This window comes from Oncorhynchus mykiss, chromosome 12, assembly GCF_013265735.2.
Source record: "Oncorhynchus mykiss isolate Arlee chromosome 12, USDA_OmykA_1.1, whole genome shotgun sequence".
NCBI lineage: Eukaryota > Metazoa > Chordata > Actinopteri > Salmoniformes > Salmonidae > Oncorhynchus > Oncorhynchus mykiss.
This window is the reverse complement of record NC_048576.1, coordinates 45,201,351-45,221,350: the sequence shown is the minus strand read 5'-3', so window position 1 is coordinate 45,221,350 and position 20,000 is coordinate 45,201,351. Positions and strand designations below refer to the sequence as shown.

The following is a 20,000-nucleotide window of genomic DNA, read 5'->3' as shown; positions in this document are numbered from 1 at the left end:
CACTGTGTGATTCAGGCCTCCACGGCCGAATTGCTGCAAAGAAACCACTACTAAAGGACACCAATAAGAAAATGAAATTGCTTGGGCCAAGAAACACAAGCAATGGACATTTAGACAGGTGGAAATATGTCATTTGTTCTGAAGAGTTGAAATTTGAGATTTTTGGCTCCAACCGCCGTGTCTTTGTGAGATGCAGAGTAGGTGAACGGATGATCCCCGTATGTGGTTCCCACCATGAAGCATGGAGGAGGAGGTGTGATGGTGAGGCGGGTGCTTTGCTGGTGACACTGTCAGTGATTTATTTTCATTTGAAGGCACACCTAACCAGCATTGCTACCACTATAAGGGCACAGGGCGAGTCCCAGATGCAGACATGGGAGGCAGATGGTTTGAGTCTCTGATATTTATTATAATCCAACGGGCAGGCAAGAGAATGGTCGTGGACAGGCAAAAAATCATAAGGTACAGAGTGGCAGGCAGGCTCGAGGTCAGGGCAGGCAGTATGGTCAGGCAGGCGGGTTCAGAGTCAAGGCAGGCAAGGGTCAAAACCGGGAGGACTAGCAAAAGAGATAAGAAAAGGCAGGAGCACAGAAACACACGCTGGTTGACTTGACAAGATGAGTCGAACTGCCAACAGACAAACAGGGAACACCGGAATAAATACCCAGGGACTAATGGGAAAAACCAGTGACACCTGGAGGTGGATGGAGACATTCACAAAGACAGGTGAAACAGATCAGTGTGTGACAACCACAGCATTCTGCAGCGATACGCCATCCCATCTAGTTTGCGCTTAGTCCCACTATGATTTGTTTTTCAACAGGACAATGCACACCTCCAGGCTGTATAAGGGCTATTTGACCAAGAAGGAGAGTGATGGAATGCTGCATCAGATGACCTGGCCTCCACAATCACCTGAACTCAACCCAAGTGAGATGGTTTGGGATGAGTTGGACGGCAGAGTGAAGGAAAAGCAGCCAACAAGTGCTCAGCATATGTAGGAACTCCTTCAAGACTGTTGGAAAAACATTCCAGGCAAAGCTGGTTGAGAGAATGACAAAAGTGTGCAAAGCTGTCATCAAGGCAAATGGTGGCTACTTTGAAGAATCTAAAAAATATATATATTTTGATTTGTTTAACACTTTTTTGTTTACTACATGATTCCATATGTGTTATTTCACAGTTTTGATGTCTTTATTATTATTCTACAATGTAGAAAATAGTACAAATAAAGAAAAACCCTCGAGTGAGTCTGTGTCCAAACTTTTGACTGGTACTGTATGTGGCATTTAGGTGTGTTTACCCTCCACTGGACGCAACACACAATATTACATGATGAGTGTTAGGCTACAAATTGATGCAACGTAACACAGTGCGCTGGCACAGTGTATGTTGGTGCTCAATTTATCCTACATGACTGGGACATGAAAGCCTTGATGATGTGCAAATCCCTCTCTGCTTCAGGAGAGATGGAGAATGAGAGTTACATAGAGTTGCGAGACAGTAGTGGTTGGTTTTAGCGTGTTCGCTTCCAGCGTGTTGACACATCTACACGTAGTTGTTATGTCTCACGGTTTGTAGAACAAATGGAGGAAGAAACTCAGAAGGCATCAAAGCCGGAGTTTTCTCTCTCTCGCTCTTTCTATCTCACTTTCTTCCTGTCCCTCTCTCCCTCTCCTCTACATCTTCTTCTTCAGCCCTAGGTGTTCACAAGCTGCAAAGAGAGGGACTCCCAACAACACTGGAACTCTACGAAAAAAAATAAGGCTGTCAAACCCAGCGTAGCAACAATAAAAGAACCACACAAAAAAAAACATGTTTATCTGTTCCCTTTATAATGGAACAGTTCAAATGCTTTGAACACACTTTTTAACCATGTGCCGTTCTTTCATTTAGGCACTCGCCGTGCACGAAGACGTCAGCATAACAGTTGATTATGGTGTGTTTTTTAAGCACACACAAACACACACACACCGCAAGGCACAAGCAATTATAGCATCAGGGCTCGAGACACCAAGGCGCCTTAAGCAGAAACTGCAGTGTGTATGTAAAGACTTATAACACACAGCTTTTTATATTAAAGCCGGTGTGTTTGTCTCCTAAAGGTCATATCTTATCACAATACCCACTGGTTTATTAGCAGATAGAGAGAGAGAGAGAGAGGTGACGAAAGGAGGTAGAGAGACTCATTAAACTAGAAATCATTTAAGATGGAAATTTGATATTTTGTGGATGTTTTGGGTAGTTGTTATTCCATAGGCAACACAGGGCTTCTCTTGTAGGGATTTGAATGGGTTGGTGAACTATCTGCAATGTCTCTCTCTCTCTACCACTGTCTGCTTTCTGTACTCGCCATCTATTCTTACATGCACCATTTCTCCCTTTTAAGAGATTCAAATGTTTAGTAAATTAATTTAGTAACTAACTTATTTCTCTTTCTCTCTCTCTCTCTCTTCCCCCCTTCCATACCTCTTCCACAGTCTGCTCACAGTACTCGCGGGGCGTATTTGCCATCTTTGGCCTGTACGACAAGCGCTCGGTGCACACGCTGACGTCGTTCTGCGGGGCGCTACACATCTCCCTCATCACGCCCAGCTTCCCCACCGAGGGAGAGAGCCAGTTCACGCTGCAGCTTCGGCCCTCCATCCGCGGAGCGCTGCTCTCGCTACTCGATCACTACGACTGGAACAAGTTTGTCTTCCTCTACGATACGGACCGGGGTAAGTACTTACATTTGTGTGTGTTGATGTGTATGACGTTTACCTTTTTTTTTCTTTTTTTGAATTTTTAGCCCCTTTTTCTCCCCAATTTCATAGTATCCAATTATTCGTAGTTACTATCTTGTCTCATTGCTACAACTCCCGTACGGGCTCGGGAGAGACAAAGGTCAAAAATCTTGCATCCTCAGAAACACAACCCAACCAAGCCACACTGCTTCTTAACACAGCGCGCATCCAACCCGGAAGCTAGCCGCATCAATGTGTCGGAGGAAACACCGTGCGCCTGGCGACCTTGATTAGCGTGCACTGCGCCCGGACCGCCACAGGAGTCGCTGGTGCGCAATGAGACAAGGATATCCCTACCGGCCAAGCCCTCCCTAACCCGGACGACGCTAGGCCAACTGTGCGTCGCCCCACGGACCTCCCAGTCTTGGCTTGCTGCAACAGAGCCTGGGCGCGAACCCAGAGTCTCTGGTGGCACAGCTGGCGAAGCGATGCAGGCCCCTGACGTGTACCTTTTAAGTCTTAATGCAATCAGGAAGTTGCTCCACTGTGTATGATTACATCATACTACTGAATTGACCTTTTAGTGTGTCACTGGCAGTGGTAAGTCATTGTAATGATACTAAATAATTTATTGGATTTATACACTGATTGTACAAAACCATACAAACACTGCTCTTTTCACCGTCATTGTAAATAAGAATTTGTTCTTAACTGACTTACCTAGTTAAATAAAAAATATATAAAAAATTAAAAATTCCCCGACAAAGACTGACCAATTGAATCCAGGTGAAAGCTATGATCCCTTACTGATGTCACCTGTTAAATCCACTTCAATCAGTGTAGATGAAGGGGAGGAGACAGGTTAAAGAAGGAATTTTAAGCCTTGAGACAATTGAGACATGGATTGTGTATGTGTGTACAAGGGGGGAATGGGCAAGACAAAAGATTTAAGTGACTTTTAAGTGTGTCAAGAACTGCAACCCTGCTGGGTTTTTCATGCTCAACAGTTTCCTGCGTGTATCAAGAATGGTCCACCGCCCAAAGGACATCCAACCAACTTGACACAACTGAAGCACTGGGGTCAACATGGGCCAGCATCCCTGTGGAACGCTTTCAACACCTTGTAGAGTCCATGCCCTGATGAATTGAGGCTGTTCTGAGAGGGTGCAACTCAATATCAGGAAGTTGTTCCTAAAGTTTTGTACACTCAATGTATAGCGTTTCAAAGCTTTTCCAGTACCTCAAAGTGCTTTACATAGTAAATGGAGAGATATAAATTATATTTAAAGGTCACAGGTGTATGTTGATGTCGTAACCGTGGGGGGGGGCACATTAAATTGACTTGCGGGAAGGATTTGCCAAGGGCACCGGGTGTTGCAGGTCACTGTCCCATAGGCACTTGTAAATCGGAAAAGAGTGAATAGGTGCAATTCAGAGGCCATGGTAAAGTCACAACCATATTACTTATAGCGGTCCAATTCTTTCAGTTTCTCACGCCGTAAAGGGCCATTGGAAGGAGAAATGGAGGCTGTGCTTATTTTGATTAGAAGGGATTTATAATAGACTTAGAGATTTAGAGTGAATAACAGCACTTATGTTGTCACAAAGGAATGAGAGGCTAAGAGACAGTGGATGAGGTGCCTTTGCTTCCAGTGGAGGCGTGGGTTTGAATCCCACTTCTGACACCATGTGTGTTTCTCAATATTCATACTACCGTACTCCACACTCTCCTGCACCATTCTCCGAAGATGTTTTCTTGAGTCCGTTCTTGTGAGGACAAGAGTATGGAGAGCGCATAAAACATTACATTTGAGAAGCACTTGCACTCCCCCTACTGTATTGCCTCACCTCCCATTCACTGAACTTTCTTCCAGCCAGGACAATGACAATAGAGACGAAACAAGATATACACAAAGCATATTGTTTAACTTCATAATTATCAGCAACATGTGAATCGTAATGGTCTAACTAGTTAAACGACCAAAGGACCTTAAACTAATGTTATGCCAGGTAGATGTCAATTTTTTTTGTGGGTAGCTAGCTACCACTTCTTAATGGCTAGCTAGCCAGTTGACCCTATTGCCTTACTATGGACATACCCATTCACTGAACCTTCTTCCAGCCAGGACAATGGCAAGAGACAAAACAAGATATGCACAAAGTTTTATTTCATAACTATCAGCTAGCTATATATGAATTGTAATATTCAAGCTAACCAGATAGTTTAAAAATGACCTAAAACTATGCAATGTAGATGTCAATTCTTCGTGGGTAGTTAGCTACTAATTATTTGTGGCTAGCTAGTTAGCTAACAGTAGTGGTTAGCCAGTTCGCCCTATTGACTTACTATGGGATTGCAATCTACAGACTGCAGTGGGTATTGTAGGCAGGTAAACATGCCAAAATTAACACACAATGTATTTATTAACGTTTTCAAGATGCAATATTGTAGTCAGGCAACAAATAAGATGTGAATGGGCGACATTTCATTCCGAAGTCGGAGTTTATTTTCTCTTGCTTCAGCTCAAATAATGGTTTCAATAAATGTAGTGTCGTTTTTTTACTTGGTTGAGTCATATTTCTGTCCATACTTTTTATTGAAGCTTGCATCGATACATGCTTTGAAATGTGTACAAGCGGAGTACGCATCCGTTTCGCATACTTTGATTTGGACTCGTGCTCCGACCCTCCCATGGCTCCAGATTGCGTTCTCGTAGTATGCATATTGCGTGCTCGTGCTCGTAGTATGAGAAACACCCCATGTTATGTTTGTTCCTTGATGAATTGACAAGCTGGGGGCATAGGTTTAGCTACTTTTAATAACAAGATGATTGAGCTAGCTAAACTACATTGGTGTGTAGCTATGCAAGGCATTCTAACAATCACTTTGTGCATGGTGCGTTGCATTATGGGAACGGTAGTCTTTATTGTTAACACATATCACAGTGACACCTCTAAATGGGACTCCAGCCTGCTGCAGTAACTGTACAGTAGTAGTGTGTTAGGAGCTGGGGCCGAGACACAGCAAAGGCTTTGCTTTACAGGTCTTGGTGTAAGTGTGAGCATTCATATGTTTAGCTCCAAAGGTCATATATATTACAAAGATGTACACAATCTGCATTTAGTCATTAATAATGTGTCAGTGTAATGTGTATCTATGGCTCTTTGTATTCAGGACATCAACTACAGTCCTTAGAAATAGAATGTCTAGAATGAGAGATTATTGGTAATTATGGTCCAGATCCTGCATTGCCTACTCTGATCTATCTCAATTACCCCTGCTCTATGTGGAAACCCATACAGTGGAAGTGTGAATGGATGCTGTCCTAAAATAATGGCTGTCTGTGCTATCTGGTGGACGGGCATGTCTTGGGGCCAAAGGTGGCTACAGACCAAATCTACCAATCGATAGGCAAGTGCAGCAATGTCGGGTGCAGGGAGGTGTCCTGTCAGGGAAGTGGAATAGGGAACCGCGCTGGGGGGTAATGAAACAAAGGAAAGGATCTGTTCCAAATGGCACCATATTCCCTATTTAGTGCACTACTATTTACCAGAGCCTTGTTGGATGCAAATGGAGCCAGGCCAAAAGATGTGCACTATAAAGGGATTAGGGTGCCATTTGGAATGCAGCCCAAGTGCGAACCGGAGATAACGGGTATTCTCCATGGACGGCAGTGTCTTTCCAGGAAGCCGCTAGCGTCGCTGTAGTATTAATAGAAATTTGTTTTTTTTTCTCTCACTCTTACTCTCTCCCTCTCTGGGTAGAGGTACTGAGGTTCTTGTTCCACTAATGAGCAACGTCAGAACCAGGGTCCACAGCGCATCTTTCTCTCTTGGTCTAGAGCAGCCTTTCTGAAAGTATGGGGTTGCGACCCAAAGTGGGTTGTGGACTTGTTAATGGTGGGTCGCGACGTGTCAGAGTAAATGTCTAATTATTTCATGAATTACTGGAATTGATTTGGCCAAGTGCATCTGCGTTCTATGCTTAACAGCAATCTCTGCTCAGTTTGGCAGCTGTATGAGCGGGAGATGCTCTGTGTGCTTCACGGTTTACCAGATCTTTTTTTCTGCACTTTTCTTGAAGATCACTCCGCGACACACATGTAGTTCAAGCCATGAATTATAATGAAACGTGTATACAGTGATGAGTTTCTCTCTCTCTCATACAAACTTATGAGGAGCGCCCACAATGTGTTTTGTGCGGGGAAGTGCTTAGTAATGAGTCACATGACGAACAAATGAATAAAAGGACACGTCCTGACTCAACAGCCACAAGCCTGATGGTTAACCCAGGGAGTTCGTTCAGAACAGGGCAGAATGCTTCATGAAACAGTGCTTTGACAGTGGAAAATGAGTCAGCTAGCAAGGCATTGTTGGCATTTTATAACAGGTGATGATAAGCAGAAATAAGGGAGTACTATCTCTCATAAAAGTAGACGTGAGTTTCACTTTCAAACAATCCCCTGGCCTCATTGTACACAGTTAATAGCTAACGTTCGCCAAAGCAAGATAGCTACTGAGGAACAGTACAGATGAATATGAAAAAATGATCAGGCCTACTGTACATCTTACTGTAGAAATTATTGTTGAAAACAAGTCTAGGTTGGAACTGTTGCTGTTAAAATACAATAATTGTTATTCTTAACTGGAATAAACTGAAGCGAGGCAAACACAGTTCTAGGTTGCACATCTACAGCAGGAGGAAGTGATCTCCTGCCTGACTGAGAAAGCAGTAGATGTTCTGGCCCAGTTTGGCACCACATACCTATGCGAGTCAGGGTTCTCAACTCTGACATACTTTTAAAAAATAAGTACAGAAACAGTTTCAAGGCTGAGCATAACCTCAGTGTTGTACTGTCAAAAACGGAGCCCAGAATAGACATGCTCTCATTAGGACTGTGTGGGGGTTTTCTGGTCTACATCTGTATGATGTGATCAATCAGTTTATTCCAGTTCAGAATGAAGAAATCTGTATTGTATTTTAACAGCAACAGTTCCAACCTAGACTTTCTTTCAAACAATAATTTCTACAGTAAAATGTACTGTAGGCCTGATCATTTTTAATCTGTACTGTTACTTAGGGTTGCACTATCAACAAGCCTGTGTGTGTGTTCTGTTATTCATCTGTGTGATGTGATCAGTCAGTTTATTACAGTTCAGAATGAAAAATATTTATTGTATTTTAACAGCAACAGTTCCAACCTAGACAGATATGTAAGAGTGTTTTTAATGTGGAAAATAAACATTAATAGATATTTATATGAATATTTAATTTAATTATTTGTTTTTGTCTATATTGCATTTGTTTTAGGCATACACGATATATATGTGTGTATGTATGTATAGTTGCATATTTTCCTATGCTTGGGTCCCAGGAAAACACAGAATTTCTCATTTGGGTCCCAGGCTGAAAAAGGTTAAGAACCCTTGGTCTAGAGCTCTCTCTCTCTCTCTCTTTCCATCCCATTCTTTCTCACTCACTTTCTTACAATGTCTATCTCCCCCCCATTCTCCACTTTCTTTCTCTCTCTCGCTCTCTCTCTCTCTCTCTCTCTCTCTCTCTCTCTCTCTCTCTCGCTCTCGCTCTCGCTCTCTCTCTCTCTGTGTGTGTGCAGAGGTACTGAGGTTCCTATTCCACTAATGAGCAACGCCAGAACCAAGAAACGCACCGCATCCTTCTCTCTTGGTCGAGATGTCTTTCTCTCTCTCTCTAAACTATCAATAATGGCTCACCCTGTTCTCAGATGTGTTTCAACCCAGAAGGGCTGTAGCTACAGTATACCGCATACCTCATATCAGTTGAACATGACGCAAATAGCCTTTAATAACATCTTCAGTTCAAACAGTCAATACATATTCCCAAAGCATACAGTATAGTATGTACATAAGCTTCTAAACCCATAACATCCTTTTCTGGAATTTTCCAAGCTGTTTAAAGGCACAGTCAACTTAGTGTGTGTAAACTTCTGACCCACTGGAATAGTGAATTATAAGTGAAATAATCTGTCTGTAAACAATTGTTGGAAAAATTACTTGTGTCATGCACAAAGTAGATGTCCTAACAGACTTGCCAAAACTATAGTTTGTTTACAAGAAATTTGTGGAGTGTTTGAAAAACGAGTTTATCATAAGTGTATGTAAACTTCCGACTTCAACTATATGTAAACATTATTAAGTGGCATGATACTACTCCTGCTATTGCTGTTTCTACTGTTTCTGTCACAACGCCAGGTGCCTAGCTCTACTGAAGGCCTAAACATGGACTGTTGTAGCACGGTGAGAAAAGGCAGCGGCTTCACCACATGCATCGATGTCTGTACTGACACTGCAGCTGTCAAGGTGTCACCGACCAGCGTGGAGCACTGACGTATCCCGCACCCTCGTAGACCCCGTCAAACCATTTCAGAGGAATGTATTTTCCTCGTGCATTTCTTCCTTTACATTTTCTGCGTCACTTTCATCCCTGTGGACAAAGCTGGTTAAAATGACATCATTCCAACCACCTTACCATAACTGCCCATTGAGATGATAAGAATAACTGTTATCCACCTTCCTATCTATGACCCGGTAAGGTTTGGAATATCTTGCTCTAGACTTCTCCTGTACCAGCAGTACTCTACTCAGCAACCTTTTCCAATCTGCTCCTGTCTTAACTGCGTTAACTGCAGATCAGTGGAGATATATATTTTTTAAATTACCACTCTGCTTTGGAAGTAGTGAATCTGGCTTTAAACATTTGATAGATTTTTTTTGTATCTACTCGGAGTAGAATTCTCCTTCTCCTTGCAATATAGTGGAAAAGATCCCTGTAAGTTTAATATCATAGTCATGTGCTCAGCTGTGACCGTGCGAGGGGGGAGGCCCTCGTTCTCTCACTCTTTCACTCTCTTTCTTTCTCTCTCTCTCTCTCTCCCTCTCTCTCTCTCTCTCTCTCTCTCTCTCTCTCTCTCTCTCTCTCTCTCTCTCTCTCTCTCTCTCTCTGTCTTTCTATGTCTCTCTCTCTCTCTCCTTCCCTCTCTGTCTCTCTCCCTGTGTCTGTCTATCTCTCTGTGTCTGTCTAACTTTCTCCAATAGACAGATGTGTACCAAACAGCAGGGTCTCCAAGTCAGGATGAAGGACTCAGTTTAAAAGGTTAGGTCTCTCAGGAGTATTGTGCTCTCTCTCTCTACCCGGACTACATTCGGACCCTCTCCATCACTCTCCATCTCCCTGTAGTTTACTGCAGTAGACCAGCGCTCATTGAAAGTCATTAATTTCATATAACCACTGCCTCCTAGTGGCAGTCAATGGCAGTTTGCAACAAGGAGCGGGAGAAGGAAATGGGGGAGGGAAGGCTGTACTCTGTGCTGTTCTGTGGTGCAGGCAGGCTGCTAGTGCGATGACGCTGATTGCGGTTAGCTGCTGCTCTACACACAGCCCCGGGCTACAGATTCATCAGTTGGTAATCAGTGGCAGGAAGGCAGAAAAAAAGGTGTGTAGAAAGGCAGGCAGGCGGATAGAAAGGTGGGCGGACAAGGAGGAAGGCAGGCCTTAGCGCTCGTCTCTGGTTGGTGGGGCTGGTATAAGGGGACTGAGGCATGTGATTGCAAATAGAACAATATAGGATTTTGTATCATTACATAGAAACAAATTATTGTTGCTGCAGTGGGCTGTTATGTGTCTGCCGTAGGCCTCACTTTAAGGAGAGAGGGAGAGTCTGTGTGTGGGGAGGTCTTTGTGTGTGTGTGTGTGTGTGTGTGTGTGTTTGTGTGTGTGCATGGGGGCATGTCATTTTCTGTTCGTGTGTGTGTGTACATGTGTGTTTGTTCGTGCACGTGTGTGTGTGTGTTTCTGTGCCTCGTCTATACTCTATAAGCCTTAATGGTTGCACTTAGATTCTTTGTTGACAGGGCCTATTATGGGCTTTGCTTTCATCTCCACTGTGTAATTGCATTGATATCACTGACATGAGAAGGGAAGTTGCACCTGGTTCTCTGACTGAAATACTGTAATCACAGCCATATACAGTGGGGCAAAAAAGTATTTAGTCAGCCACCAATTGTGCAAGTTCTCCCACTTAAAATGATGAGAGAGGCCTGTAATTTTCATCATAGGTACACTTCAACTATGACAGACAAAATGAGAAAAAAAATCCAGAAAATCACATTGTAGGATGTTTTATGAATTTATTTGCAAATTATGGTGGAAAATAAGTATTTGGTCAATAACAAAAGTTTATCTCAATACTTTGTTATATACCCTTTGTTGGCAATGACAGAGGTCAAATGTTTTCTGTAAGTCTTTACAAGGTTTTCACACACTGATGCTGGTATTTTGGCCCATTCCTCCATGCAGATCTCCTCTAGAGCAGTGATGTTTTGGGGCTGTTGCTGGGCAACACGGACTTTCAACTCCCTCCAAAGATTTTCTATGGGGCTGAGATCTGGAGACTGGCTAGGCCACTCCAGGACCTTGAAATGCTTCTTACGAAGCCACTTCGTTGCCCGGCGGTGTGTTTGGGATCATTGTCATGCTGAAAGACCCAGCCACGTTTCATCTTCAATGCCCTTGCTGATGGAAGGAGGTTTTCACTCAAAATCTCACGATACATGGCCCCATTCATTCTTTCCTTTACATGGATCAGTCGTCCTGGTCCCTTTGCAGAAAAACAGCCCCAAAGCATGATGTTTCCACCCCCATGCTTCACAGTAGGTATGGTGTCCTTTGGATGCAACTCAGCATTCTTTGTCCTCCAAACACGACGAGTTGAGTTTTTACCAAAAAGTTATATTTTGGTTTCATCTGACCATATGACATTCTCCCAATCTTCTTCTGGATCATCCAAATGCTCTCTAGCAAACTTCAGACGGGCCTGGACATGTACTGGCTTAAACAGGGGGACACGTCTGGCACTGCAGGATTTGAGTCCCTGGCGGCGTAGTGTGTTACTGATGGTAGGCTTTGTTACTTTGGTCGCAGCTCTCTGCAGGTCATTCACTAGGTCCCCCCCGTGTGGTTCTGGGATTTTTGCTCACCGTTATTGTGATCATTTTGACCCCACGGGGTGAGATCTTGCGTGGAGCCCCAGATCGAGGGAGATTATCAGTGGTCTTGTATGTCTTCCATTTCCTAATAATTGCTCCCACACTTGATTTCTTCAAACCAAGCTGCTTACCTATTGCAGATTCAGTCTTCCCAGCCTGGTGCAGGTCTACAATTTGGTCTTGGCCATAGTGGAGTTTGGAGTGTGACTGTTTATTGGCCAGTCTGAGTTTGGAGTCATCATGTCAGGTAGTCCTGAGGCATGGTCCTAGGGCTCAGGTCCTCCGAGATAGAGAAAGAAAGAGAGAAAGAGAGAATTAGAGAGAGCACACTTAAATTCACACAGGACACTGAATAGGACAGGAGAAGTACTCCAGATATAACAAACTGACCCTAGCCCCCCGACACATAAACTACTGCAGCATAAATACTGGAGGCTGAGACAGGAGGGGTCAGGAGACACTGTGGCCCCATCCGAGGACACCCCCGGACAGGGCCAAACAGGAAGGATATCTACTTTTTTTTTTATACTGATAACAAGTTCAAACAGGTGCCATTAATACAGGTAACGAGTGGAGGAGCCTCTTAAAGAATAAGTTACAGGTCTGTGAGAGACAGAAATCTTGCTTGTTTGTAGGTGACCAAATACTTATTTTCCACCATAATTTGCAAATAAATTCATAAAACATCCTACAATGTGATTTTCTGGATTTTTTCTCATTTTGTCTGTCATAGTTGAAGTGTACCTATGATGAAAATTACAGGCCTCTCTCATCTTTTTAAGTGGGAGAACTTGCACAATTGGTGGCTGACTAAATACTTTTTTGCCCCACTGTAGATATATGGGCCACTAGCCAACTAGTCATTAGCTCTGTCTATATCCAATAGGACCCAAGCCAGGAAATGTCAGTTTGCTCATAGTCTATAGGACTTTTACAAAGCACAAACCTAGTATATTTTCAGAATTGTCCTCTTGGGGTTGTTATCATCTGGGTCATGTTCATTAGGCACCAAATGGGAGAAAACGGACTGAAACTGAAACTATGGACCTGACCCATCATTTTATTTTTTCCGTTGCAAGAGAATTTAAAATGTTTTAGGTTCTATTAAATTCTTCCTGAATTTAATTCCGCTGCTGTATCGATTGCTCCATACATTCATTGCGGAGTAGAATCGCTAGTGGGCGTAACTTTTTGCTGGATCGATGTGGACGGGTGGTCAGGCTACTAATGAACACAACCCAAGGGTGGATTTAAAAAACTCACTCTTGTGAACTCTGTAAAATCGACAGGATTTTTAAAATGTATCTTTTGATCTTGTGGTGTTATTTATGTCAATGTGGTCTGTGCATTTCAGAAAAAAGTTTTGCAACGGAAATCAAAAGTTGCCATTTCTTATTGGACAAATGCAGGTAGTCCCAGCCCTGTTTCCACCAGTTTTATTCCTTTTGATGCCTAATGAACACAGGACAGGTCTTCCACTCCTCTGTCACCTAACACAGTTGTGTGGTAAGTCAGTTAAGAACAAATTCTTATTTTCAATGATGGCCTAGGAACAGTGGGTTAACTGCCTTGTTCAGGGACAGAACGACATATGTCTTCTTTCGCAATCTTTCGGTTACTAGTCCAACGCTCTAACCACTAGACTACCTGCCGCCCCACATGTATATACACACTCGCATTCAAACGCACACACATGGACATACACACACGTAAATAGTGCCACACATGCACTCAAACCTATACAGTTGCTGTTTTGATTGTTGTTGTCCTTGATGTCTTTTGTTTTTGCCTTGTTGTTTTCCTTTGTCTTTCTCTTCTTTCTCTTTTGCTCATTTTGTTGGCTGTTGGTGGCTTGGGGCTTGGAATGGAGGGAACGTTTTTTTGGGGGACGGGGGGAGATCTCGGATGGTTTAGGGGAAGCTCTTGGGGAACTGTGGGAGGATCTTGGATGGTTGGTGGCCTGGCTGTTGGGAGCTTGGGCCGGTGGCCAATAGATTGCAGGTTCGGGTCCCCGTCTTGACTTGGTGGGAGATCTGTCGGCGTGATCCTTGGGCAGGGCGCTTGGCCCTGGTTGCTCCTGTAGGTCGCTCTGGATGGGAGTCTGCTAGATGACTGTATGTAATGTAAATGTTGAGCGGCTTCCCTGCAGGTAGATTGTATGTTTTAATATTCAATAATATATAGCTTTCTTCTTGTGTGTGTGTGTGTGTGTGTGTGTGTGTGTGTGTGTGTGTGTGTGTGTGTGTGTGTGACCGACCATCGTCCTTGTCCTCCTGGCACAGACACAGAGAGACACCACTCTAATAGGGTGCACAGGAAAAGAGAGTGAGGAAGGGGGGTTGGGTTGCCAGACGTGGATACTCACAGGTTAATCTACTAATTGGGAGCAGAGGGAGAAAGGTTGCCAGATTATGATGGCCACCAGGAAGGGCCGTTTAAGGGGGACATCTGTTCCTGTTGGAGAGGAGACAAGAAGCATCGTGTGGGGCTCCCCTGACTTCCTCTCATCCCTCTATACATACAAGGCTCCGTCTGGCCCCAGCAGTCCAGGGTCCCCCTCTAGAGCACCAATGGTTCCTACCACTCCATCAATCGCTGATCAAAGAGACTATGCCATCTACTCAATAATGGGGGTTTTGTTACTGGACTTGTTAGTATTAAGAATCTGTGTAGTAGCAAAGGGTTAGAACTCTGAACTCAACACAGATAAAGAGGTCTAATTGGATGCAGGGCTTCTTGGGGGAGCACATGCTTGCTGTTTTTGTAAAGCCAGGGGTTTTAGATTGTGGCGTCAGCTTGATGATATCAGTAATAATCAGCAACATGGTTCATTCGTTCCATTTGAAACCTTCTGTGCCTCAACATTTCGGCACTGTAAATTAGTGTAAGATCAGATGTGATGGTGCAATGCATCTGACTGTTATACATTCAGTATGTCAATGTTTTAATTGTTCCTATGTAAATAAAGTATTGGAATGACATGCTGTGATCTGATTGGCTGTTGGCCCCTCAGGTTATGCCATACTGCAAGCCATCATGGAGAAGGCGGGCCAGAACAGCTGGCAGGTGAGCGCCATCTGTGTGGAGAAATTCAACGACGCGGCCTACCGGCGCCTCCTGGAGGACCTGGACCGACGGCAGGAGAAGAAATTTGTTATCGACCTGGAGGCCGAGAGGCTCACCAACATGCTGGAACAGGTGAGATTAGTCAGTCAGTCAAGGCAGGCAGTGTGGTGGCTAATTTCTGCATTACCAAATGAGGAGAGTTACAAACTTCACACACCAGTCAGAGTTATACTTAAACTACATCTTTAATAATAAGAGCTTTGCATTAGCAATGACTTTCAATGATGCGCCATTTCTAATGAACCATTGAAAGTGACAACACAAAAGTACAAAGATTATAGCCAAGATACACACACCCCTCTCAACCTATATGATGAACAACAGAATGGTCACAAGGTTAAGATTTGTATGAAATATATCTATAAAACATAGCAGACAGTTACTGCTGCGTCAACAGTTTTCATTGTATAGACCAGTGTCTGGCCCTCCTACTCCAAACTGGAACCATCTCTCCCTGGTAAGGTATAGAACAGAACCATTAGCTCATGTTCTCTGGAATGCTCTTTAGGCTTTATTACCCAAAGACATTGTAAATCTCCTCTGTCACTCCTCTGTCATCTCATACAGGCCCATCCTCAGTAAAACACACACACAATAGTTAACAGAATACTCTATTATGTCGAATAAAACAACCATTATAATGCAATACAAGCATTATAACATAATCTTGCAATTTGCCAGACAACAGGCAGAGTGGAAGGAAGGAAGACAGGAGGTTAGGCAGTCAGACAGGATTTTGAGAGGCTCACCAACAGGCTGGAGTAGGTGATTCAATCAATTGTGACCAACCGGTCTCAAGTAGCAAAATTTGAAATTGTGTTTTTTACATTGGATAAAAGTAGAGACTCAGAGCTAGAAAATTGTATATATCATACACTACAGTCGAGTAGAATGGGAAAGTTATTCTGCTTTGAAAGTTGATAAAGTTATAACCCCACTTTTGAGAAAATGGCTCTTAAATGTTTTTGGTACACCTACTGGAGAGCTCTTTGACTACACCCATTCAGCATCGTTCAAACCCACTTAAGCCTTAAACCCACCCATCTCTTTAAGGATTCACATGTGAGGCCATGTGCTACACAGAATGAATATGGTAGTGTAGTAAACAACCAAAGATTTCAAGACTTAAGGATGGTTTATACTACGTCTATCAACATGTCTGTAGACAGTTGTCACAGTGACATCATGAACATTCTATTGTTGTCCGACATCAAACTTGTCGTTATCGTTATTAAAAAGTATAAACACAAAAACGACAGGCTGCATGACATCAGCAGCCTGGTGGTCCAAAATAGCTTAACTGGTGTATTTTAACACCAATAAACCCACCCATTTAAAAATTAATGAATTATATGTCATTCTAGCAAACCATGCAACTAAAAGCAATTTTACAAGTCCTCAACTGGCAGCTTCATTAAATAGTACCCGCAAAACACCAGTCTCAATGTCAACAGTGAAGAGGCGAATCTGGGATGCTGGCCTTCTAGGCAGAGTTGCAAAGGAAAAGCCATATCTCAGACTGGCCAATAAAAAGAAAAGATTAAGATGGGCAAAAGAGCACAGACACTGGACAGAGGAACTCTGCCTAGAAGGCCAGCATCACGGATTCGCCTCTTCACTGTTGACGCTGACACTGGTGTTTTGCGGGTACTATTTAATGAAGCTGCTAGTTGAGGACTTGTGAGGCATCTGTTTCTCAAAGTAGACACTCTATTGTACTTGTCCTCTTGCTCAGTTGTGCACCGGGAACTCCCACCCCTCTTCCTAATCTGGTTAGAGCCCGTTTGCGCTGTTCTGTGAAGGGAGTAGTACACAGCGTTGTACTGGATATTCAGTTTCTTGGCAATTTCTCACATGGAATTGTCTTCATTTCTCAGAACAAGAATAGACTGATGAGTTTCAGAAGAAAGTCCTTTGTTTCTGGCTATTTTGAGCCTGTAATCGAACCCACAAATGCTGACGCTCCAGATAATCAACTAGTCTAAAGAAGGACAGTTTTATTGCTTCTTTAATCAGGACGACAGTTTTCAGCTGTGCTAACATCATTGCAAAAGGGTTTTCTAATGATCAATTAGCCTTTTAAAATGATTAACTTGTATTAGCTAACACAACATGCCAATGGAACACAGGAGTGATGGTTGCTGATAATGGGCCTCTGTACGCCTATGTAAATATTCCATAAAAAAATCTGCCGTTTCCAGCTACAATAGTAATTTACAACATTAACAATGTCTACACTGTATTTCTGGACAAAAAAATTGCTTTTCTTTCAAAAACAAGGACATTTCTAAGTGATCCCAAACTTTTGAACGGTAGTGTATATTTTTTAAATTAACAAAATACTTTTTCACATAGTTAGTGCACTGGAGCTTTAATAGTCTTGTAGTCGTGGATCAATATAGCCAACTGCAGTGCGGGCAATTTTTTTCCTTTCCAGCAGTGCCTCCCCCCCATGTCGATAAAAGAATCGCAGCACCCATACCCACAAACTACTTCCTGCAGCTATGCGCTACTCTGTTGCCTGTACTGTATGTAGTCAGAGTTGAATTAACAGAATAACCCCCTTCTCTGTTTCATAGTGTACTCCTCCGCCGCCCCCAGGCAACCAGTGTCTCTAACTCACATTTCAATTATTCAGTAAATTTCCGCTGCAGCATGTCACTGTGTTAACAACTCAGTGTGTGTGTGTGTTTGTGTTTGATCCCTGGACACTCAACCAACAGTACCCGTCATATCTCTGTAGGCCTCAGTACACACAACATCTAAATTAGCAGCTCAAATCTTATTTTTTTACCTCTGCATGGGTCCCTTTTTAAAGGGTCATTTAAAAAAAAAAAAAATCTTATTTTTAACTTCCCTCAGGTGTTATTGTTTCCTCCAAACCGTTTTTAATTTTGTTACCTGGTTATTTAGCGATGTCCAGAAAAATGTAGCTCGCATTTTAAGAGAATGGAGCTATGCTAGTGGAAACAGATTGTATTTGTAAGCGGGACATTCAAACACATTAGGCTAAAACTTTAAAGACACAACAATGGATGCTTTACAGAGCATTCATAAAGTCTTAATGATCAGTTCGTAGATACTGTACCTCACAAATCACCTATAAGCAGAGTCATACTACGAGACGTAAGCGGCAGCTGTCTTGAGTTCAAAGTCTGTTTAACTATTTGAAATCTGCTTGTGTTCAATGATGATGACAATGATTCAATGAACATTCTCTCTCTATCTCTCTCTCCATGCCGGGAACATTGTCATGTCTTGCCTCGCCTCAAAGTGTCTGTCTGTCTTTTTCCTTGTGTGGCACTCATCCGGATGCCTACTCATTTGTTTAGACAGGCACGTCTGATTTCTCCCCATGAAAGACAATGTTCACGCGGTGACAAGCCGCACACACTGGGGTGTCATTCAACTGACAGCCAATTAAGCATGCTAATGCTAATTCAGTCAGGTTCACTTAAAATCTGTCGAACGTTTGTCCCTTTCCAGTCGGGTTGACTTAACGTTTCTCTAACGTTTCTCCTCCCCTTCTCTCGCAGATTGTCAGCGTCGGAAAACATGTCAAAGGCTACCATTACATCATGGCTAACTTGGTGAGGGGAAAAAATCCTGGCATGTCTCCTTCTCTCTGTCTCTCTTTCTCTCCCCCCCCCCCCCTCTCTTCTCATCTATGTAATTAGTATGCAGCCCATTTCCACAGTGACAGTGTATTAATGATGTCCAGAGCAGGACAGCTCAGTGTGTGTGTGTGTGTGTGTGTGTGTGTGTGTGTGTGTGTGTGTGTGTGTGTGTGTGTGTGTGTGTGTGTGTGTGTGTGTGTGTGTGTGTGTGTGTGTGTGTGTGTGTGTGTGTGTGTGTGTGTGTGTGTGTGTGTGACACAGCAGTGGAGGCATCAGAGCACTGGGCTGAGAGAGATTACTGTTGGCACAATCCTTCTTACCAGAGTCTCTGCTATAGAAGCAGGGCGTCGACAGAATTCAGACTCAGCCAGTGATCTTAGAAAAGGCTAGGGGAGAATTCGGAGAAGTGTTTGGTTTCCTTTTATGTTGTGGTATCCCATACTGTACAGGGTCCTGTCTCTGTTTCTCTCCCTTTCTCGCTCTCTTTGCCTCTCTCCCACTCCATCTTTCTCTTCCCCTTCTTCTTCTCTCTCTCTCCCCATATATTGCTTTATTTCTATCCCTTTTTCTATTTACCTTTTGCCTACCTCCATCACTCTCCTTACCTCTATCTATAAATGTCATTCTCTCCCTCTCTCTCTTCTTCTCTGCCCTCTGTCTCCATCCGTACCAAACGCTCCATCTCGCCTCCCTTCCCCCAACTCTCTCTCCCAGGGGTTTAAGGACATCAACCTAGAGCGCTTCATGCACGGAGGGGCCAATGTGTCAGGCTTTCAGCTGGTGGACTTCAGCAACCCCATGGTCATCAAGCTGATGCAGCGCTGGAACAAGCTGGACCAGAGGGAGTACCCAGGCTCCGACAGCCCCCCGAAGGTAACACCCTACCTGGGGGTTAATAAGTCCTCTTTCATCTTCACTAATGTCCTGCCTTCTCCCCCATCCCCTGAAGAGGGACAGCTCCCTCCCATGGTACACTATACCTGGGGGTTCTCTGGTGTATCTCTCCTCTAAGGTTTGGAGGATAGCACCCAGGGAGGATTTGACAGAGCTGAGTCAATCAGGATCAGACCGGAGACCTTTTCCAATACCATGCCTGTCCTTCTGGGCTCACTTTATGTGGCTTTAGGATTCTACAAGACCAACTGCAGAGGTGCAGGGTTAGCTAGGGCATGGAGACGTTCACACATACACACACATGCACACACACTTAAAATACCTTGCCATACCTGCTAACTTTTGTGCAGTCTCATCAAGGGCCAGGTACAAGTCAAATTGTATTTGTCACATGCGCTGAATATAACAGGTAGACCTTACAGTGAGATGCTTACTTACAAGCCCTTAACCAACAATGCAGTTTTAAGAAAAATAAGTGTTAAGTAAAAAATAGACAATAGAAAATAAAAATAACAAATAATTAAAGAGCAGCAATAAAATAAAAATCGAATAAAATTTTATTGGTCACATTCAAATGGTTAGCAGATTTGATTATTTTTCTTAAAACTGCATT

At 43.3% G+C, this 20,000-nt stretch overlaps 1 protein-coding gene across 5 annotated transcripts in view; it reads left to right on the top strand.

Annotated features, from left to right (window-relative positions):
* Window positions 1-20,000, top strand: part of gria4b (glutamate receptor, ionotropic, AMPA 4b) — a 163,061-nt gene that overhangs the window by 75,554 nt on the left and 67,507 nt on the right. For all 5 annotated transcript variants that reach the window (XR_005034988.1, XM_036937641.1, XM_036937640.1 and 2 more), the window contains exons 3-6: window positions 2,481-2,720; window positions 14,764-14,948; window positions 18,413-18,466; window positions 19,208-19,366. Coding sequence is in view for 4 of the 5 variants with exons in the window: in XM_036937641.1 (XP_036793536.1) it covers window positions 2,481-2,720; window positions 14,764-14,948; window positions 18,413-18,466; window positions 19,208-19,366 (638 nt within the window). In the remaining variant the exon portion in view is untranslated. The remainder of the gene's footprint in view (window positions 1-2,480; window positions 2,721-14,763; window positions 14,949-18,412; window positions 18,467-19,207; window positions 19,367-20,000) is intronic.